Raw genomic sequence first — 22,753 nt, 5'->3', positions numbered from 1 at the left:
GCCCAGACCTCCGGGCTTTTGTAGACGTGGACTGCAACTCCAAATGACTTCGGAACGCTAAGGTTTGACCCCCTTTTGGATTGACCATTTAAAACAAAACCAACATTGTTTGATAAAGTATGGATGCGAGTATGCAACATGGAAAGGCTGGGACGGGAAGTTTGGTCTTTAACTTGTCTGGAGACAGGCTTATGCAAAACCCGGAGTTGGCAAGAATTTTCCCCTGTCAGTCACTAGGGTTAGGAACGCCGGGTCTACTTGGTTTACAAAATCATTCGTTGACCGCCTTGTTCTACAAAAAACACCCCCTTCAATTCATCCAAAAAATTCATATGCACGATTACATACCTATATACACAACTACTAATTTATAATTACATTTGACCATTTTTTGCTTTGCTTTGCATTGCATTGCAATTAACCATTTAGCTTAGCGTTTCATGACACTTGCTGATCCATGGTCTGTAAGGAGTACTAGTTTACAGTTACACACATTCTCTAGAGGAGATGAGTAGAATATGCAGTTTTAACTTTTACCTTTTCTAGTCTGTTACTTGTATGTTGTTATGGTTTTATTTATTGGTTTAGAATTGACTGCTTTTACTTGCAAACAAAAACTTCTATGAGAAAACAAATTCGTCTGCTATAAACGTCAGATAAGCATTACAAGAAGCCATAATAAGAATTTAGTGCATCTGCCACTCTACAAAAAAAAAAATATCTGTATCTACAAAAATTACAGGTGAAAAATGCAAATAACTTGCAATTACATATATACAACTCAGGCAACTATATTAGATATACTATATATACAGCTCAAAATGAACAATGCAAGTGATTGAAAAAATGCTCAACATATGAATCAATATAGATAACCAACCCTTCGTAGAAGAGTTGGCCACCAGCTGCCACTTTCTAGGAGCAACCTAGGTTCGAATCTTGCCAGAGACAGAATTGAATTTAAGTGGTTGAATTACCTTGACACTATCCCTGCTGGGGGTTATGTGGGTACCAATTCGGTACATGGGATCAGACGGTTCCTATCAATCTACCGTTTTTTTTATGAATCAATATAGATATCATCATATCAACAATGAAAAACAAAAATACACGCATATATATCTCGCAATTTCCATCATATCATATCACCCAACCTTAGCTACCATATGGATCATCAAGACATCATATACTGAAACTCATAAAAATCAAGTACACCATTGCCATCGAGATCAAACGTCGCAATCATCAGCTCACACTCATCAACCGTTCTCGAATCTCCTAACTTACTAAGCATTCTCTTCAAACTTTTAGGTGTTATACAACCACAATAACCATCCGTTTGATCATCTTCATACATTTTAAAAGCCATTTTCAAGTCATTCATTTTCTCTTCATCATTTGCACTTTCCACAACTTTAACCAAGTCCTCTAAGCTCAACATTCCGTCGCCATCCGAGTCTATTAACTCTGCCACGATTTCCGCCTCCTCCAACGACAACTCGCCGCCTATCTTCTCGACGCATATTTGGAGCTCTGGTGCCGATATCTTCCCATCACCGTTCGAGTCCAAATGTCTAAATACACGTTCGTATTGTTGTACTTTGTCCATAAGACACAAAAGAAACTCAATATATATGACACTAATAAGTTTGTCTAATTATATATCTATATATATACGTACACACACAAATATGAAATATATATATATATACGTATTGAATTATACTCTTGTAGTTAAAGTAATGAAAAAATGAAGTTTGTTAGAGCATCCCTAAAGAGAATGTGAGTTTATTTATATTTTATGGTCAAATTATATTGGGATAACGAGAATATTCAAATACCCGGAGCTGCCTCGTCTGACAATTTATCATTTTCTTCCAGAAATAATGAAACTACTTCGAAGAGGACCCTCTTTTTATATATTTGAAAGTTCTAGACAATTTAACGTTGTGACATTTTAAAGTCGTGAGTATCGTAAAATTAAATAACTTTTTTGGAATATTTGTGTTTATACAAGGAAGAAAGAAAACCAAAAAAACCGTTCTACTGGACCACTCAATCCGAAACTGAATAAACCAAAACCGAAAAACGAAAACTCAAAAAAATTGAAACGGAAAAACCGATGTAAAACGGTTCAACTATTGTTTTTATCTTTAATACCCGCAGTCAACCAACCTGAACCGAATTTACTTACTTTCTTTCTAAATCTATAATCAGCTTCAAATGTTTTAAATGTTAACAATTTGAAAAGAAGAAAGAATTATTATTATTATTATTATGGAGACTTTAACTAGCCTTGAAAGACGCGTACAAATCACAGGGGATTACATTGTGAATATTGTGATATCGTGAATACATCTTTAAGCCCTTATTTATATACTATAATTTTGATAGATAAATAAAGAAATAAAATCAAACAGAATCGGAGCTTTGATCGATAGCTTGTAGCCAAAGTCGAAATCTTCTTATTTTGGGAACCGCAATCTTCTCATTCTAACACTTCTGATATATGCTACATATTTTTAAGTAACATTCAGGTGTTTGTGAGCCAATGTGTCTGCAAGTAAAAACTGGACACCAGGGCCGACCCAATCATAGGATTAGGTTAAGCACAAGCCTAAGTCCTACCAACTATAAAGGCAACTTAGACCTAAAACTAGGAGCCTGGGAGTATATTGATTCTTTTCTTAAGGTTAATGTTTTATTATAAGGCTTTCTTCCATCTAATATTTGTGAAGTGTGAACCGTTAAACCATCATAATTTTTCTTGAAATTTTAAATTCCATTAATCTCCTAGATATTTGAAAAGTCTCCACCGCTCATAATCACACGTGATTTGAAATTATAAATTAGTTATGTTGATTATCTCCCATATTTAATTCTTTATGTCTTGCTTTATCCAATCTCTTGCTTTCTGTGTAATCTTTTAGGGCACGTTTGGTTCACATGAATGTTTTTGTAAGAAATAGAATCTGTTAAAGGAATTGGAATCTGATGGAATGAAATTTGATGGAATGTTTTTCATATTTTGAAGATTTAAGTGATGGAAGGAATGAAATTCCTTTCTCCATCCCCATGGAATGGAGTAATCATTAAATGAGAGAATGTTTACATTGCAACGGAATGATATTCATTCATCATTGAACAACCAAATGCACTAAAGAATGAAATTCAATTCCAATTCTATCAAATTCTATCAGAATCTGTGAACCAAACGCAACCTTAATTAGCATTCCATCTGTTATTTTCGTGCACCACTAATGGGTTATTGATTTAAAACTTATCTTTTTGCTTTTTATTCCTCGCACTAACATATAAGTGGATGTGACATATCTTTTGGAAAATGATTGATCCTTCTAAAATTTTAGCTTAATAATTCTCCTAATAGTCTAAAACTTTGACATGTGTAATCTACTAATTATCTTTCTTCATCACCCTTAATTTTTCCATATGGCTTCATCCTTAAGAGGATTATTAGGTTGATTAATTATGAGGATCCATCATTACTCATATCTTTTACAGTACAGTTGCTAGTAGGTAACAATTTCACGGAATAAAACTTTAGTCACTATTTCACAGTAGGCAACAGACCAGTAGAAGGCAAAACCCAATAGTGCAAGCGATTTTCACATTAGTCATCTACTTTTTTTTTCTTTCTTTGTTTACATTAGTTTCTAATGCTAATTAATTAGGCTCTTAAATTTAATATCGTTTAAGGCCCTAAAAAACTTGAAGCCTTAAAAAAATTTTTTTCTTTTTTTTCTTTCTTTGTTATCATAGTGGACATTGCCGCATTAGACGCCTCTAGAATTGCTTGAAAAGCCGGAAATTCTTAAATAGAAACGAGAGCGATTTACTATGGAATTGGAAAAGATGAGGTCATGTCAATGACATGATCAGGGTGATTTTTGAGAGACTGACAATTTGGCAAAGTCCGTTCACTTTTTGACAAAGTTTCATAGATTCTTTTTATAATAGACTGAAATAGTGAAATGTGTTAATCACTTCTGCTTTAAAATGTAAGACTAAAATTTACATTTGCAACCATTAATTTCATGTCAAACAATTTATGACAATATGACATAAACACCTTTGTTTCAACATGGTTAAAATTTCCAACCTTGTGAAATTTTATTATAGTTTCACATTATCCTGGAGGTAGATATAGTCTAAAGGATAGTTAGAATATCATGGAATTTATTTAATACATATAATAACTAATAATTAAAAATAATAAGAATAAATCAGTTTGAACTTTGTAGTTTTGTTTAAATGAAAAAGGAACAAGGGAGGAAGGTACGGGCAATATGTTTCGAGATTGAGAAGTACATAATATATACATGGAAAGAGATGCAAAAATGTCATCAGTTTTGATTGTAGGAAAATGTTAGATGTAGCCCAGCCTCGGCTTCATTTAACGTGCATAAAAAATTTGTATCTTCCATATCAAAAGTCTACCTCTGAATTTTATGGTAAGTGTACAACTAATTAATACACCTTAAATGCAGTCCTAAGGGCTACGTTTAACAAAACCCTTACGCATTTTTTTTATTCATCAACAGAAATATTCAATAGCTCATCATGAATCCTTTCGTGGCCTCCATCAACATTTTATCTGGTTAAGTTCGAACCTCAAAACCTCTTATAAAAATTCAAAGATGTTAATTATTAAGGTAATGTAAAGATGATTAGGAGTACAATCAAATATGATTTCAATATATTAAGATTCTTTAGTCTTTTGACATTTAATTTTCATATATGGTCCTGAAAAATCAGGGCCTTCCAAATTATTAGGCTTAAGAATTTTTCAATGGTGTCTTTGGAGCTGTGTCTTTGGTTATTAACTTGTTTAAACTTTCAAATGCATAAAATATATGTAAATGTTTGTGTTGTTTGTGTGTTTATTTCCTATAAACTAAGGATGTGTTTTTGGAATTACACCCATTTAAGGATGTTTGTATATATGTGATATGGAAATGTAAAGATATATAAATATGATTGTATATAGGGTATAATTATAGATACAAACTGAAGTACTTAAGAATTTATAAGGATTTCAAAGGTTTTTAGGATAAAGTGTGACAACTAAATACACTTAAAATGTAAAGACATCTCTAATATTAGAGATAATCTAAAACATCGATTTTAGTTACTTTATGCTTTTATCTTTGAGCAAGTAATTGAATTGGAGGCGAGAAAACTTAAAATATGATTGTGATTACATTTTTGAACTAATCATTAGATTATTCTTTTATATGGCTATGTTTGGCACAAGCTTTTCGAGAGTTTTTCAGAAGCTTTAGCATTTTATTTTAAACTAAAAGCTCCTAAAATATTAAAAGTTTTGTTTGAATGCAACTAACTTTAGCTTATATTTGAAAGAAAAAGCTCCAAAATGAAACGCTACTTGAAATAGTGTTTTATGAGCTTTAGCTTTTCGAATGAGCTTTTAATCTTTAGAACTACACAAATACTTCTTGAAGTTGCAGATACAGCTATCATACCAAACACTTTTAGAAAATAAAAGTTACAACTTACAACTATAACTAAAAGTTACAGCTTACAGCTTGGACTAAAAGATACAGCTACAAGCTACAGCTACTTTTATCAAACATAACACAAACTAGATTATACCCATACGTTGTGTGGGTTTAACTGAAAACATAAATAAAATTACATTGACTGATAGTTACATTATTATTCATAAATTATGATATAGAAAAAACTATTAGATAACGACGGATGCAAACAATAAAGTTATACTTTATGAATATATGATAAATGTCAAATATCTTAATGCATGACTAATGAAACATAAATATTTATAAATCATAAAAAAAAATTTGTGATATATATTTTTTAAATATAATATAATATATACTTTTAAAAAAAAGTAATAATATAATAAACAATCTCATTTGAAAAAAGTTAATTATATTGAAATAATAAAAAAACATAGTATAATCAATAATGCATATAAACATCTTTATACTCATATAGTAAATTTGAAAAATAGATATTATAGGGAAAACCGTGTGAGATTATAGAACATTTAAACGGTGATAACTATGACTATGCCCTAGAACAATTCAACAACTATGACTATGCCCTAGAACAATTCAACAACATTGCAGGGGAGAAAAGATAAATATTAATGATTAGGATTATGATTGATGATAAGTATAAGAATAGATGATTAATATCATACATGACAATATAAATATAACAATTTAAATGAAAAAATGACATCTTATTAAAAATCCAATATGACAAAAAACTAAAAGTACGTGTCAAATAAAAAAAATATATACTCTTTTAGTTATATAAAAAGACTAGTATATTTTTTAAATATAATATAATATATACTTTTTAAAAAAATAATAATATAATAAATAATCTCATTTGAAAAAAGTTAATTATATTGAATTAATAAAAAATATAGTATAACCAATAATGTATATATTAACATCTTTATACTCATATACTATGATGCACTGAAACTTCAAACAAGTAGCCATACCCGTTTCAGAAACTCCATGGAAATGTTTCCGTATACGAAACACGAGTGAAACTTTTCCTTGAACTTTCCATAGATACCGAAACGTTTTTTTGAAGTTTCCATACTGAGTCTAGTTAATATTAGAGTTTAATGGACTTTTCATATTCCAAACAGACTATATTATATACAATTTGATCAACATTCGATTTTTTTTAATTTCAAAATCAATTATTAAACACTAAAAATTCGATGAGTAATAACTGATCAAACATATATTATACAAATACAGTTATACATAATATCTAAAGTCTCAAGTCTGTCTATAAAAAAATTGATATATTTTAAATTTATATGTTTTTTATTGCCGTACCCGTATCTTGCATTTTTTAGTTTTGCCGTTTCCCGTTCCCGTATCGTTCCCGTACCTCTTTGCCGTACCGTTTCGGTGCTACATAGCTCATATATAGTAATTTTGAAAAATAAATATTAGAAAAGATAAATATTAATGATTATGATTATGATTGATGATTAGTATAAGAATAGATGATTAATATCATACATGACAATATAAATATAACAATTTAAATGGAAAAATGACACCTTATTAAAAATCCAATATGGCAAAAAACTAAAAGTGTCAAATAAAAAAAATATATACTATTTTAGTTTTATAAAAAGACTAGTGCTCAGGCCCTTTCTTTGGACGAGCAGTCTCAAGATATATAAATTTATAATAATAATTGTGAAACAAAAAATGTATGACCAATATCACAACTTAATGAATACGAAAGTTAAAGAAGAAACATATGAAAATTAACTCCATATAAATATTGATTTCAGTTTACCTTTTTTTTTCCCCAACTTTAGTTAAATAAAAAGAGAAACAAAAAGTGTATGATCAATATCACAACTTAATCAATACGAAAGTTAAAGAAGAAACATATGAAAATTAACTCCATATAAATATTGATTTCAGTTTATCCTTATTTTTGAACTTTAGTTAAATAAAAAGAGAAATAAAAAGTGTATGACCAATATCACAACTTAATCAATAAGCTAAAGAAGAGACATATGAAAATTAACTCCATATAAATATTGATTCCAGTTTACCATTTTTTTTCCCAACTTTAGTTAAATAAAAAGAGAAACAAAAAGTGTATAGTATATAAATGTGGTCTTATTTTTTGTTGTTGCAAAAAAAGCCAACGTAGGTTTTTTCTTAGGCTTGAGAATATGTAAGAGTTTTTTTAGGTGATATATATATATAGATAATAATAATAAAGATTTTTTATAAGATTTTTTTAATTAAAGGTCGGCCATTTTTTATTAAATAAATATTAAAAAAACAGAGAATTAATAAGAAGAGAGTATTAGGCTAAATGAGGGGAATTAAGGGTGTCAAGTATACCTAAATCCATTTTTTAGTTATATTATAGATAATAAAAAAATGTTGGAGAAAATAAATAATTATCTACCTTTTCATGAAAATAAAAAATAGTTTTGAAAAAACTTGTTAAACATGTTTTTCAGCTTTTAAACGCATACTCGGTTTTAGAAATCACAAACACCCTTCTAAACATGAATGGTGTACAAGTAATGTAGTAGGATCGTAGGGATTGAAAATCTTGTCCGTGTCGAGCAACAAGTGTCATGTGAACCACTACTTTACATGGGTCTCCGCTATTTTTTCGGAATAAATACAACTCATCGGGTTACACGTGTCATTCCTACCAATAAATATGTCACTTGACTTTTCTTACTTTTCCAACTACAACACTGCACAACAACTTTCTACTAGTTATTATTACACCCTTTATCTTTTCTTATTTTCTATACACTGAATTAACTTTCCTTCTTTTAACTCTGAATTACCTTCTATTGTGATAATCAGTAGAAAAAAGAAGAAGAATAAATAAAACATGCTATAAGTTTAAGTAAACATCTTTTTCTTTTTTTATATTGCAAAACCACTAATAAAGATATATAATTTCATTGTACATGTCTTTAGTTTACTCTAGATGTTATTTGGTCTAGAAAATATGTTTAATCTCAAACCAAATCATGTTTATACAAGCAGATAAGATTTTCAATTAAAAAAAAACTCAAATAAAAATATCAATCTGATACAAAATTACAAATTGTCTAAGTAAATAGAATTGATAACTTCAATTGTATTCAACCTTTACAAAAGTAAAGAATAAAAAAATATATATAGTTTATAGATGGATGAATGTCATTATATCTATTCATATTAGGCGACTCTTCTAACTTAGATATACGCATTTTAATCGAGATATCACATGGCCATTTACAAACTTATTTTTGGTTACCTTTTTAAACTATACCTCGTGAGGTCCAAACATAAAGACCTCTTGTAAAAATCTGAAGATATTAACCAATAGCCCATTTTAGCAATGGTTCATACATATATATAAGTACAATATCATCCATGTTTTATACAAACAAAAATTTAATATATCATGTCTTTTCCGACACGAGTAAAAACAACTGTTATTTTTATTCATGATTTCTAGGATGTAAGCAAACAAATGAAGTCTTGTTCATTCATTCATATAACTCAACGAAAGAAAAATATACTGATAGATAAATGAACTTATATAATGTTCATCTTCGTTCATTTAGAAATTTGAATTGTTCATGTCATTCCTTCAAGTTCATAATCAACTCAACACAAACATACATTTATAAGTTTTGTGATTCAATTTAAACCGTTAAATAGAAAAAAGTTGTATGAGTATAGAAATTAAAAAAGTTCATGTATTAAAAATTATCTCGGTGGAATATTGAGCACGATTTTGCAAAGAAATAACCCACTTGTTTTTTAAAACATGGATATAGATTGTAACTAGAAATAGAATAACATGTATGTTAACTAAAAAAACTGAACAAACAAACAGGAACGAATGGTCACAAAACATATTAAATTTTCATGAACATAAATGGAGTGAAAATTGAAAGTTTATTCATGTTTGTTTATTTAACGAACGACTTTTTGTTAATGCTTTAGCTCAAAAGTCAACACGAGCATACTTCCCACCGAACGTGTTATCAACTGCTTGATGAACGTTCATTTCATTTACAACCCCTATTTTGAGGAATCCATCCAAAAAATGTCCAATATTCACAATTGAGTCAGTATTACAACTAATCAAAACTTTGAGGGTATAAAATGAAACTAACACAACAATCTCCACTCTTTACTCTTTAGACATGGTCCTTCCATTTCATTTGTCCTAAAAACAAATCAACACAATTTTTTTCATAATCAAAACCCTAATTTTCCATCCTGCCACTAAAACCCTAGCCGCCATGGCCGCCGTGGTGTGTCGTCTGAGAGCAGCACTCCGATCAGGACAAATCAGCCGCCGGATGTACGGATCTGCGGCTCAGCTGCAGTACGATTACGAAGAGGATTATAATCACTATGATAGCCAATCAGAAATGGAGGATTCTTTAGGGTCGGTTTCGGGTCGGGGCGTACAGTGGGTTGTAATTGGGGATCCGTTTACAAATAGACAAATTTATGCTGAAAAGCTTTCAAGGCTTCTTAAAGTACCACATATTTCCATGGGTACACTTGTTCGTCAAGAATTGCATCCTCGTTCTTCTTTATACAAAAAGGTTATTATATATAATTCATTTGTGTAAATGTTTGATTTTGTAATTTTTAATAGGGTGAGAAAATTCATTTCCTTGAAAAATTTTCGGTCGGTTTGATTTGGTTTTCATGATAAAATCAATCAACAAAAACCGAATCAAACGTAGTATAATTATTATATAGAATTAATATGCTCAAAGTGTGCAGGTTTAAGCTTTGTGATTGTAATTGTACATATTTAAGAAATATCGAAAAAACCGAAAGTGAACTGTCAAAAGCCAAAACCACATACATTTTTATATATTTGGTTGTAAATTTTGTTAGTATTGGATAACTTGGTTTTGATTTTTCAACATATATATAGCTTATAATCCAATTGTTTCAAAATAGATTGCGGATGCTGTGAATCAAGGCAAGCTTGTGCCGGAGGAAGTGATATTTGGTTTGTTATCGAAGAGGCTGGAAGAAGGTTTCTACAGGGGTGAAACCGGGTTCATTTTAGATGGAATTCCTCGATCAAGAATGCAAGCCGTAAGTTTACTAGTTCAGTTGTGTGCTTGGTGATTGTTGTTTTAAAGTTTTTCCAATTGTATGGATGTTGTTTACACATGTGAATTTCAGTTTGCAATTTTCAAGTATCGCTCTTAATACTAGATGGTGAGTGTAACTTGATTTATGTCTGTTATGTTATGTCTAACAGGAGATTCTTGATCAAGTTGTGGATATAGACTTGGTTTTAAATTTCAAATGCACGGAAGAGTCTTTGCAGAAGAAGCTTACGGGATATCAGGCTTGTGGTTCTTACCAAGATATTCTTAGTGGGCGCAACTTGATGGTACACTTAAAAATCTCAACGTTTTTATATAAACGGCTTGAGTTATTAGCATTATGTGTGGATTTATGTTTGATGTGTCATGATTTATATTGCAGAACAAACAATTAGAGGATTACTATAAGAAACAACAAAAACTTCTAAACTTCAATGTGGCTGGTGCACCTGGAGAGACATGGCAGGGACTTTTGGCCGCCCTTCATCTTCAGCATGTGAATGCTCTCAGCTCTACACAGAAGTTGAGTATATAAATCTTGAACTTTTGGCCTTTTTGACCGCTTTATGCATGGAAAAACAATATATATAAGTATTGCGAGTGTAATATAGTATCGTGGATTTAGCATTTGCTAATATACGCCGAGTTTAAATTTTCAAGAGAATAATTTTCTTGTCCATTATACTCACACCCGAGTGTTATCGTATTTTTGTATTGTCTAATGTAGTCTCAAGACATTACCGATGAGCATCTTGTCGGTTTATCAATTTTGTGTCTTACATAAATCAAGTTTGCCTTTTTTAATTACAAATATTCTCCTTGTAACCTTGTGCGGTGAGACTCAATGGATGGCATTTTCATGATTCAATTTGGTTAAGTTTGATAGATTCAAATGATAATAATTGAATTGACTTGGATTATTGACCTCTCAATGTACGGCATAGCCCACTTTGACCAATAGTTGCTTTTGATATGATGTCACCAAAAATGGACCTTGACTTCATCATAATGCAATGAAATGATATGTCCACTTCATGGAAATTTACAAGATTACAATGGATACGTTTGATTGAAGAATGAACGCTTTGATCTCAATAAATATCTATTCAGATGAAACCAAGTTATATAATTGGATTCACGATCTAGCAGATATCGTATATCGCATTTGAAACCATCAAGAAAACCGGTTAGTCGTCAAACATTTACGACGATTCAAACCTGTTTGAGCCTATCTCAGAGCATGCTAGTTTCAAATGCATTTTATCTATATTGTACTAGTTGCGTTGTCAGACTTGTATGCGTTCGTCTACACACGTGTTGAATAAATCAGCATAAGCTCTATATCGTTATATGGCTAAAATACAAACATAACTTTCGCTATTTCTTGTGCATTCTCAATGCTTTGTTTTGAATTTGTTTTTATCAAAACTCTTCCCATTTTTTTGCCAAAGGAAAGACCATTTCAGACATAAGAAAAAATGTTCTGACCTGAAGTTGAGCCAATACCAACCCATTGGTCCATAAAAGCCTACAAATAACTTTCCGAAGACCAGGATGAAGTACCATGCTGTCCTTTTAAGAAGATTGGTCTTCAAAACCAAACCGGGTCAAAGCAGAACCAAACTAAAAACCGGGTCAGGCCAGGTTTTGCGCATCTACACTTAGTATTATGTGTATCAAGTATCTATTCAAATCATTCCAATTCAATTTAAGTATTTATCGTCATTCAATCCAAACACATATCTTCTATTTTTCACTCACAATACACTATTCATTAAACTATGATTATCGAGTTATATGAGCCAAACATCAAAATGCGACTAATATACAACTTAACCACCATTTATATCTGAAAATATATCATTCCGATGGATGGTTAAAACTTTCTAATGAAATCGAGAATAATATCGTTGATTTTGTCAGGTTTCTCTTGGTTAAGGAAGTGACCAACACCTTCTAATACAACAATCTGTTGAAGCAGAGGAACATCCGTCTTGAACCCATTTCCATGTATATATGTCTTGGCCCCCGGTGTAGTATACACCAAATCCTTATTTCCTACTACATATATCACTGGTACTTTTATTTGTGTTCCCGTCCATGCTGCAGTAAGTTCCCAGTTCCTGCACCCCCCCACATATATCAACAAGAAGTTGTCAATTCTAATAATAGACAGATCGCTCTTAAAGGCACTTGATCGACCAATCAGAAATTGTATGCATACATACATACATACATACATACATATAACTATATAAGTGACGGAACCAGGATTAAAAGTAGGGATAAAGGCATGGGAATGTACCCAACTATAGCAAAAAAACTATGTAATGTACCCTACTACTCGACTTGCTATTCAGTGTAACCAACTACATTTTTTGGGTTATTCAACGCAAACAACCGGATACACAACAAGTAGCAAGTTACCACTTGCATTTTTTATTAAAAAAATTCACGAAACAAGTATCAATGCAGGTGACTATTACTTTTTCTTTCTCATCTGGGCGGATGGCGATTTCCCCCAATTCACTTTCTAACCCTAACTAAATTCACCTACTAGCTCAGCTAAATCCACCGATTAAACTCACAATTAACATTCCCACCTTCCTTGATATCTACAATTAATTATTGAAATTGAGAGAGAGTGAATGGCTAGGAGAAAATTATCCGGTTAGAGAGGGAGAATTCCAAAGAAGAGAAGAATAACGTGGACAGATTCAAGCAGGAAGGCACAGATCATCATCAAGAAGAAGACATCAATCTAGAGGAAAGTTGGTCCAGAACTTCTCTCTTCAGATTCTCCTTCGTTGTTGATCAAATCGAGTTGAAAAACATAATGATTTGTTCGCGAGAAGATTCTGAACACAGTGATACCTTCATTTGTCCGATTTGTGAACTTTTGTTGACAGTTGAATTTTCCGGCGAGTCTCAATCGGATTAATTTTCGGTCAGGGTTTGTTCGTGGCTTGATTCTGAGTATTTTGGTGGTAATTTAGTGGTCTAATTCGAAGAAACGAAGGTTTATCGGCGTTTGTAGTTTTCCGGCAAGGTTTTGTGCAGATTCTGGCCACCGTGTTCTTCATATTTTCTCCAGAAATTTTCCAGAACTAGTGAGGATGATGATGATGATGATGGAAACCAGATAGAAACCTATTGTAGCAGGTTGCTTGTGTTGAATAACCCAAAAAACATAGTTGGTTACACTGAATAGCAAGTTGAGTAGTAGGGTACATTACATAGTCTTTTTACCATAGTTGTGTACATTCTCATGCCTTTATCCCTTAAAAGTAACCCATAGCACAAAATTTTTTTATAACTAGCCTCGTATCAGCGTAATATAACGATAACGACTAGACTAATACAATTTTTAGCAATTATAAAAAACCTTTGAAAAAAAGTAAGACTTTTTGGCACTTTGATAGTATTCATTTCTAATTTAGTTGCACAGGTACGTCTTTACGACTTGTATATCTAGGAAAATATTTGGAAAGTTCAATGTTTGTTAGTGTTACATTAACTCTTACTCCATATTTGTTTGACTCGTATTAATAAAAAAAATATATCATTTTTTAAAAAGAACTAAACTGTATGAATTTAACTAAACCATTGTCTATATAGTTCCACCAATAGTAACATAACTAATTATTACCACATATGAAGTACCAGAAGGTTATGTAGGTAGGTACTTACAGGTCTAAAGCCCGATAATAGTTCAATGGTCCAGTGAACCCTTTTTGGTCGAACTTTTTAACATTGTAATCAATATCTTCCTCGGATAACCAAGGTGGTAACTGAGGACCAGTATTCGGCGATTTAGAACCGAAAGGTTCAGACTTAGGTAAGCGAAGAGGCCCAGGTCTGGTTTCAGTAAGAATGCTTTTGAGAACATGCCTTGTTCCATAGCTTTTTATCTCCTCTTCCATCACTCCAGGATCCTGCACACAAATTATTATACATATATGTATATGGATATTGCCGCCTTGTACATGATATGTATCGATTATTGGGCGGTAAAATATGACATCAAAGTGAAAGAGTCTTCTAACTATGTCAAAGTGTGAGTTCTCTACGATATAATTTGATTCTAAAGGTAAAGCTTGAATTATAGAACTACGTACACTTCATTTTCAAATAATTTGCTTGTGAATCATGTAAATTAAGTTATTTTGAGAAGTCACATGAAGGTCATGTCAGTGATTTCATAGGTATTTTTTTTATTTTTTGGGTAAAAGGTGAATTTTATTTCATAGCTAGGTGCGAGTCATTAACAATTAGATTCCTTTGTTTTACGAGCCGACTAATCTCATTACCAACACTCAGTTTGCGAGTAGACCAAGTCATCGCTATAAAAGTAAATTAGTAAGTATTGGACATGTATAATTAATGAAAGAGATCGACCTGAAATCTGCAAATATAGTAATCTTCACCAAAGAAAGCTCGCAAAGCTTCAACCGGTTTCATCTTAGGTGACCTTGGACAATATGCAACAGACATACACACGTACGCCTTTACTTTATCAGGCCTAAACATACACAAATACCACCCTATCATCGCTCCCCAATCGGTCGCCACAAGATAAACCGCCTCTATACCCATCGAGTCTATGAGAGCCAGAAGGTCTCCAACCATATGGAAGCAAGTATAGCTTGTGGCCAAAGGTGGTGCGTCGGTGTCACCGTAACCACGTAGGTCCGGCGCAATTGCATGGTAACCATGATCAGCTATGGCTAGTATCTGGTGGCGCCAAGTGTACCATAGCTCCGGAAAGCCATGTAGGAAAAGGACTACAGGTCCATCACCCTTCTCCGCTACATGCATGTTTATTCCGTTCAATCTCACCGTTCTATGCTCGAGTGTTTCCATTTACAATTTTTTGAGTAAAAACAGTTTTATCCTGGTTAGCTTTTATACATATCAAACAAAATAGGCTCTCGGTCAAGACGACTTACATCTCATACACCACTAATAATATTGTACATATATAATATATGTTGTATAAATGATTACACATCAAGTCGGCTATCTTTGTATGTAAAACAGATTCAGGTTTTGATTGACACAAACCTTGACACGCATTCCGAATCCTTCAGAAATAACTATCCTAGTCAGTCTTCTTAAGTTTCACAAGTCCATACAAGTAATATAATTCTTCTTTACAGATTGACAAGTGTAGTTGCCATTAAAAAAAAAGTGAAATAAAAATGGACTGAGCTTGTGTCAAACTAAGGCTGGCAAAGGGTTAGATTCACCAAAACCAAGGCAAAACCCAAGACTTTGAGCTTGAACCATAACATTTATGGGCCGAGCATATCCAGGATTGGGAATGGCTCAAATAAAACTTCTGCTTTGTTCTAATTATGATCTAGGACAATAGGTTTAACAAATATCATGCCAATTAAGTAGCCAGAATAAAAGTGCGCATTTTACATCCATATACTTTCTAACAGTCCCAATACAGTGCATGCAAAATTACAGAATCGCACATTACATACACAGTAATCGTAGAAAAACCGAGACTGATACATTAAGAGTTATGATTTCATAGAAAAGAAAAAACGTCTTCATAGTTCGTAAACCCACCAATGAGGCCATAACTCCCACCCTATAACAAATGATAATCTGTCCGCTTATTTCATATACTTCCCGATATATTTACATTTCCGGTTACCTTCAATCCAACAGTTTCAACATTTTTTTTATGTATTTCAGATTTTCATATCCCATGAAACCCACGTATATAACTATTCATTCATCCATACCTCTTTAAGGAGTTGATACCGGATGCTACCCTGGTAGCTCGTATCCTTTGATCTCCAACTGGGCTTTGTTGGAGCAGGTGATCCGCGAGAAATGTTAATGATAGCAGTCAAGGGTGAACTCAGTTCATCAAGTTCATCGTCACTCGTGTTTGACTTTCTCAGGATTGACCCACTGCGAGACAACTGATTTCTGTTTACATCATCTCCTAATACGTATTTTACCGAAGAAGCAGAAGGTGGCTGATATACAACCGGTGCTGCTGCACATGGGAGACTGGTGACACAATCTTCATTGCTCTCAAATGAATCCTAGTAACAAAGAAAAGGAAGCTCTTCGGTTAACCTTAATATTAATTTACAGGCAAATTTTGGTTTCTTGAACAGAGCTTCCAAAATTGGATTGTCCTTTATAAAGAACACACTTCATGACTGGAACTCTGGAAGATTATTAAAAAAAGTATATTTTAACTCTGGAAGATTATTGAAAAAAAGTATATTTTTTCTTTAAACAGTATGTATCTTCTGTTAAAGATTCTATACAAAAGTCTGGCCATTTATATCCAAATATGAGGTAAACTGAGTACCTTGCATAAGGTGCAACCTATTAGGTTCTGATAATTAAAATTTTACAATCGTAACAGTCAAAATGTGTCTCTCTTTGAGAGGAAATGTAATGTAATCTACTGATTAACCAACATATTATTAACATTGTTACATTGCTTATCCAAAAGTTATTCACTTAAGAGAAATTAAAAAAAAAAAAAAGAAAAAGAAAAGCCATAAGCGCAATGTTGGTAAAAACGAACCTCTGAATCCAGGGCCTGAAGCACAACCTCAGGAATAGGGTCTGGGCAAAACTCATCTGGGACGAAAGTATCAAGTATCCTCTTTATTATTAGTGAACCAAAAGCAGGGCATACCTGTAAAAATAATTCAAAGACTTAAATCAGTAACTAAATAATTAGCAGAGGTTAACATGAAGTTTTGGTTTTACGGACGGAAACCTCTTTTCTGATGGAGCTACTCAAAAGCATATCTTTGGGAAGCATCATGAGGTCACTCAATGCATTTAGAAGATGAAAAGATTTAAATGATGCATCATTGTTGGTTCTTCTGTCATCATTTTCATCTTCAAACGTATCATCATCATCAATACCAAATAGATCTGTGAGCCACCTTGACCAGTTTCCTATCTGCAGTTGACCAAAAGAATACACATTAAAACTTTCACAGGTACTTGGCATGCTAATAAGTAGCATGATTCAATCGGATTTCAATGATTATAATATGTTTCTGTTGACATAACTCAATGATAATTTAAAACAGACCAGCTTGGGAAATCATGAAATAAATTCAACACAAATTTTGATCCATAATGAGTTACGAACCAGCCCATGCAAAGGTATCGCTGAACTGCAAGCCTGGAACCAATCCTTTGGGCCCAAATTTCGACGTCTGGGGAACTGATTTCAAGTTTCCCTTAAATTTTAAGGTTCATATGCTTGTATAGCTTCAAAGTTCAAACATATTTGGGTAAGGCAACATCAGTTTATTAGGCGCATAATTCAAACTTCAATTCTAAACTTTAGGCCAAAGCTGCCAAACTTTTTCCTCCATATATGACACTACATAAGCCTAGCATATCAAGCCCAGCATATCGATGTGTATCAGATCAAGAAGCTAGCCAATAAGTTCATGGACCAACGGGAGCACAAATACAGAGCCTCTAGTGTGGTTCTATTTTGGATCACTTGACTCATGGAATGATAATATGCCAGTGAAGTTAAAATTTACTCACCACATTCTTCAGTTGTGCACCAGCCCCGAAGCTTGCTTTACCTGATGAAATAGGAAGGACTCTGGCATCACTAATTGGGTCAGATACAGGATCAGTTGGAACCTCATCAGCAGATTCACGAAGAATAGCGTTAAACATAGCCACATCTAACCTAGGCATACACTGTTCCATCACCTAACAAAGACCATAAAAATATTTTTACTAAAAAACATTGGCAAACAGCTTAGTACCGAGTAAGAGGCAGTGATAAATGAAATTACCAATCTAGAAAGTACAGGCAAGCAACCACAGTCATGTCCTTCAGCCCGAACAGGACAAATCCTTTCACAAGCATCCATGAAAGCAGTCTTCCAAAGCTCCATGGAGAAGTTTGCTTGTTCTTGATCACGTTGTCTGGATGACTTTTTAGAGGATTTAGTAGATTCAGAATCTACTACTCTAATGATAGCCTTAGCAGCAGCAGATTGCATATATGGAGTAAGAGTCTACAAAATTTTAAAAACTCAGCATCAAGTTAAGGAACATGATATACTCTCCTAAGAAGAGGCTATTTCGACCCATTTGATTCAATATGGAAAAATATTGCTTTTATTTTGTCTCTAGCAACTAACAGGTCAAATGAGTCAAACATGTCAAAAGTTTCCAACAGAGTATTTAATTGGTAACAGCCTACTAAAGCTTTCTATTCAAAAGAAATAAATTATTAAATTAGTTTATAGCTTCGGTAAACATATCCAACAAATTAATTCTTTTACACTGCATTCTTGAGTTTTTATTAAAAGAAAAGAAAGGGGAAGATTGGATAGGGGGGGAAAGAATAGAAGATTACATTCAAAAATGTCATTCTCGAGTTTGAAAGGAAACTAAAAGAAACCTGCCTGCAACCACCCCCTTCCACCTGCAACCACCCCTTCCACCTGCAACCACCCCTTCCCTGCAACCACCACCTACAACCACCTGAAACCACCACCTGCAACCGCCACCTGCAACTGCCACCTGCAACCACCGCCTGAAACCACCACCTGCAACCATCCCTTCCACCTGCAATCACCCTTCCACTTTCTTTTCCATCCAAATCAGGCCAAAATGGCCAGAAAACTTTTGGAGGAAAAAACCCTGATTTTTCCTTCCTTCCACTTTCTTTTCTTTTGGAAAAAAAACTCAAGAATGCAAAAAGGTAAAAATTCCTATCTTTCCCTTTCCTTTAAAAAAAAAACTCAAAAATGAAGCCTTAAAGGAACTAAACAAAGGGGAAGAAAAATAAAAATTTTGTAGGTCAACTGCAATTTTGACCTGTTACCCAACCCATCAACCTGCAATTTTCCCACCTCGAATCCTCAATGATATAGAGATAAATAAAAATAATAATAATCTCCGTGAAAGAAAGTGATGATGCAACAACCTGCCACCAGACTGATTCAATAATTCGCGAGAAAATCCAAGATTCTACTCTTTCCAGGGCCGAGGTAAGATTACAAGTGTTCTCCCATTCATTGGGAATATCACTAATACCACTTCTACTGTCCTTTAAAGAAGACTCTTTCTTCCATTTGAATGAAGAGTTTTTGTCCTTATTTCCCTTTGTGATGTTCTTTTTGTTCAACTCAATATGCTCTTGCTCGAAAGTATTGTATATAATTGCTCTCAGTACAACACAATTTGACATCCAAAAAGTCAACCTGTGTTAAAAAAAAGGCCAAGCTTAATTTAAATATATTTCAATGACATCAAGAATTTATATTTATATTATCTATAAAACAGTACCTCGGGACATCATTTCCACAAGCTTTTGCAACCAAAATTAATCCGGACACAATACTTCTTGCTGAACTTGCTCTCCTAGATTGCAACTTCTCTTTACATGCATGCAGATAGAGCCTAGAAAGACGTCGAGCCGGCGCATGAACTTTATTAACTGAACTCCCGTGCTCTGCAACTATTGAGTAAAGACCAGATTCAATAGCAGCCGCTTCTCTAAGCTCCCCTTCAAGATTTTGTACTCTGTGTTCCAATTGTTGCAACTTGCTAAAATCTTTGACTTTTTCCCCTAACTTGCTAGCCCTCCAAGATCCATTGCCATTACCTGAGTCCAACGGATAACGGGCAGACTTGACCTTTGTAATTCCATCTCCGCTTAAATTGTCAGAATCAAGATGTACATTTATTTGATTTCCTTGTTCATTTTGAGTTTCGTCTGATATTGGCACACTAGATTGTCGACCACTCACATCATTAACCCTAGATTCCATGGACTTTCCAGAGCCTATGTTTTCATTTCTTTCAGCGGCTGATTCAGCAACCAAGACCTCTTTTTGAGAGTCTGGACTCCCATTAAACTGTGAAGCTAACGATGTTGTTGCAGCCATGGAAGACTGTGACGAAACATCATCATCAGTAACAGAGATACTCTCAACATCTTCAGTGTTTTCTTCATTTATCAAAGATTCTGAGCCGTTTCTATCCATTGACGAAGATCTCGTACGGCTATTCTTCTCAACTGGTTCAATCTTTAAAAAAAGCATTGGTTGAATCGTATTACTGAAAGTCCTTTTGCAGTTCACAGGTACGTTTACAATCAAACCATCTTTCACAACACCATACTCTGCAAAGTCCACAATGGCAGTGGCTAACAACTGGCCTTTTACTGTTTTATCCCTTCGTGGTTCATACATATTGAACTCGATACAATTCTTCAAGAAAGTATCACTATCCTTGATCAACATATCTCTCAACAATGTCAAGCGAAGTTTAAAAGATTCATTATATTCAATTTTACCATCACCAACACCAGAAGTAGCAGCAAGGAAAGGGGCAACTGCTTTAGTAGTCCCCGAATATTTGTCACCATATTCCCACTGAATCAAAGCAGAACGAAGTGATCTCAGCGACTGAGATGGAGGCCATGGCTTAATCTCTATAATCGTAATTATATAATCTAGTTGCACAGATGGGCTTTTCCTGGTTTTTGTCTTCATTCCTTGTACCATTTTTCGCTTCTGCCCTCGTATTGAATGTCCGAAAATGCTAGAGAATCAAAGCAAGCCTATATGTAATAAACAAACAGGATACAGTATAAATTTAAAGGTAGAAAAAGTTCAAAATCATATTTACAGGCAACCTAAAACTAAAAGACTAAGACCTCCCATCTAAGAGGCATGAGCCTTTACCAAGTGGGTACATTGGCTTGTGATGTTGAACAATTAGAATTTAGATAATCAGTAGAACTAGGGAATAACACAGTGGGACATTAGGTGGAGGTGTCAAACAGGAACATGCGTCATGCGTTGTGTGGCCTGCACATGTTGGTACCAATGCGGTACCGAGGATCAAGGGTTTCCCTCCGATTTACCCTTTTTTAAGAAAAACATGGTGCTCGAAATGGTTTTTTATATGATTTTAGTGCATGCAGTTGTAACATAACACTTATGTTGGTGTATTAAGTGCGAAAAAAAGGTTTAAGAAAAGCATTCAATTAAATCGAGACCAAATTCAGGGTATTTTTTTTTTTTTGGAAAGACAGTAATCTGATACACCATTAATAATCTCCATGGAAAAAACCCCGCAAGACTCAGCCAGGTCTCGAACCCCGGTCTATGAGTAATAACACCTCATGCCTTCACACTAGTTCCCGGCAATTGCCAGTTCATCTAGGCCTCATTGGCAAATTAACTAAAGGGTACTTACTGTGCCAATTATTTTCGGAGTGCGAACAGTTCACACATACTTACAATTTGAAATTGTAAACCTACAATTATTTGAGTATAAAAAATCACATAATTCTAACAAAACAGTAACAATTTATCATTTCTTTTATATTTGGCATATCATTGATTTTGTCAAAAGCAGATATCACCACACATTTATAGTGGTAGCAAAATCCACAACCTATTTAATAAATTATAAGCTATATATATAAGCTTCAAAACTAAGCTAAGCCAAACACCCCATAAACTTAGTATATAAGTATATATCATATACTGATTAATCAAAGTAACCAAAACTTTAAAAAATAAAAAAAAAATGGTGCAAAAAAAAAAATTGCGCAACAGAGAATATATAGAGAAATTAAAAGGCATCAAATGTCAAGAAAAATGTATCTCAGTAGAAAATTTAAAAATGTAAAAATTGCAATTAAGTTAATGAAAAACTTACATAGTATCAAATGGGTAAATTCTTGAACAGGGAACAAATATTGTCCGAAGGAAATGTTTGGTTTGAGGGATTAAAGATGTGAGCTAAAAATGGGAGTGAAAGGAAAAAGAAAGACCAAAGGACTGTTTTTGTTATAAACATATTTTTCCTACTGTATTTTGTGTATCATAACTCGCAAGTCAAGTAATGAGAATGGTTTTTTAATTTATTTTAATCAAAGATTTCAACAAAAAGCAATGTTTTCAATATTTTGTCCATCAAACTCCATTTTTGTCAAAAATAGGACGGTCCAAAACTTTAATTGAAGGTACTAAAGATGATAAACAATTTCATTTTTATCAATTAATAAATTATCAATTTAAAAAGATTCATATATGA

General features: G+C 33.2%; 4 protein-coding genes across 5 annotated transcripts; 1 reads left to right on the top strand and 3 right to left on the bottom strand.

Moving 5' to 3' along the window:
• Positions 1-646: 646 nt before the first annotated feature.
• On the bottom strand, positions 647-1,760 carry LOC122589964 (calcium-binding protein CML38-like). The gene has a single exon (XM_043762292.1). The coding sequence runs from the start codon at positions 1,607-1,609 to the stop codon at positions 1,175-1,177; it is 435 nt and encodes a 144-aa protein (XP_043618227.1). The 5' UTR covers positions 1,610-1,760; the 3' UTR covers positions 647-1,174.
• Positions 1,761-9,737: 7,977 nt separating this feature from the next.
• LOC122588646 (probable adenylate kinase 7, mitochondrial) lies at positions 9,738-11,477 on the top strand. The gene is made up of 4 exons (XM_043760802.1): positions 9,738-10,141; positions 10,509-10,649; positions 10,819-10,953; positions 11,049-11,477. Exons 1-4 carry the CDS (start codon positions 9,830-9,832, stop codon positions 11,199-11,201), a joined length of 741 nt encoding a protein of 246 aa, XP_043616737.1. The 5' UTR covers positions 9,738-9,829; the 3' UTR covers positions 11,202-11,477.
• Positions 11,478-12,480: 1,003 nt separating this feature from the next.
• Positions 12,481-15,538, bottom strand: LOC122590076 (epoxide hydrolase A-like). Its single transcript, XM_043762410.1, has 3 exons — positions 15,065-15,538; positions 14,357-14,601; positions 12,481-12,789 (listed from the first exon to the last, which is right to left on the bottom strand). Exons 1-3 carry the CDS (start codon positions 15,527-15,529, stop codon positions 12,543-12,545), a joined length of 957 nt encoding a protein of 318 aa, XP_043618345.1. The 5' UTR covers positions 15,530-15,538; the 3' UTR covers positions 12,481-12,542.
• A 503-nt stretch (positions 15,539-16,041) lies between these two features.
• LOC122587411 lies at positions 16,042-22,535 on the bottom strand. 2 transcript variants are annotated; one of them, XM_043759574.1, is made up of 9 exons: positions 22,376-22,535; positions 22,026-22,108; positions 19,988-21,266; positions 19,626-19,902; positions 18,484-18,708; positions 18,224-18,397; positions 17,430-17,618; positions 17,232-17,345; positions 16,042-16,734 (listed from the first exon to the last, which is right to left on the bottom strand). In XM_043759574.1, exons 3-9 carry the CDS (start codon positions 21,208-21,210, stop codon positions 16,408-16,410), a joined length of 2,529 nt encoding a protein of 842 aa, XP_043615509.1. In that variant the 5' UTR covers positions 21,211-21,266; positions 22,026-22,108; positions 22,376-22,535; the 3' UTR covers positions 16,042-16,407. The 2 variants fall into 2 exon arrangements, with proteins under 2 accessions (XP_043615509.1, XP_043615508.1); XM_043759573.1 differs by lacking the exon at positions 22,026-22,108.
• Positions 22,536-22,753: the final 218 nt, after the last annotated feature.

Source organism: Erigeron canadensis, chromosome 2, assembly GCF_010389155.1.
Source record: "Erigeron canadensis isolate Cc75 chromosome 2, C_canadensis_v1, whole genome shotgun sequence".
In the NCBI taxonomy this organism is placed as follows: Eukaryota; Viridiplantae; Streptophyta; class Magnoliopsida; order Asterales; family Asteraceae; genus Erigeron; species Erigeron canadensis.
Note: the sequence above shows the minus strand (reverse complement) of the source record. Positions and strands in the feature narration are given on the sequence as shown.

Coding starts and splice junctions, on each gene's coding strand:
- LOC122589964 (XM_043762292.1), bottom strand. CDS start 1,609: ATGGACAAAGTACAACAATACGAACGTGTATTTAGACATTTGGACTCG.
- LOC122588646 (XM_043760802.1), top strand. CDS start 9,830: ATGGCCGCCGTGGTGTGTCGTCTGAGAGCAGCACTCCGATCAGGACAA. Junction 10,650..10,818: donor CTCGATCAAGAATGCAAGCC/GTAAGTTTACTA, acceptor TATGTCTAACAG/GAGATTCTTGATCAAGTTGT. Junction 10,954..11,048: donor TTAGTGGGCGCAACTTGATG/GTACACTTAAAA, acceptor TTTATATTGCAG/AACAAACAATTAGAGGATTA.
- LOC122590076 (XM_043762410.1), bottom strand. CDS start 15,529: ATGGAAACACTCGAGCATAGAACGGTGAGATTGAACGGAATAAACATG. Junction 14,602..15,064: donor ACTATATTTGCAGATTTCAG/GTCGATCTCTTT, acceptor ATTTGTGTGCAG/GATCCTGGAGTGATGGAAGA. Junction 12,790..14,356: donor TATTATCGGGCTTTAGACCT/GTAAGTACCTAC, acceptor GGGGGGGTGCAG/GAACTGGGAACTTACTGCAG.
- LOC122587411 (XM_043759574.1), bottom strand. CDS start 21,210: ATGGTACAAGGAATGAAGACAAAAACCAGGAAAAGCCCATCTGTGCAA. Junction 19,903..19,987: donor TGTGGAAATGATGTCCCGAG/GTACTGTTTTAT, acceptor TTTTTAACACAG/GTTGACTTTTTGGATGTCAA. Junction 17,619..18,223: donor GTGCACAACTGAAGAATGTG/GTGAGTAAATTT, acceptor GGTCAACTGCAG/ATAGGAAACTGGTCAAGGTG.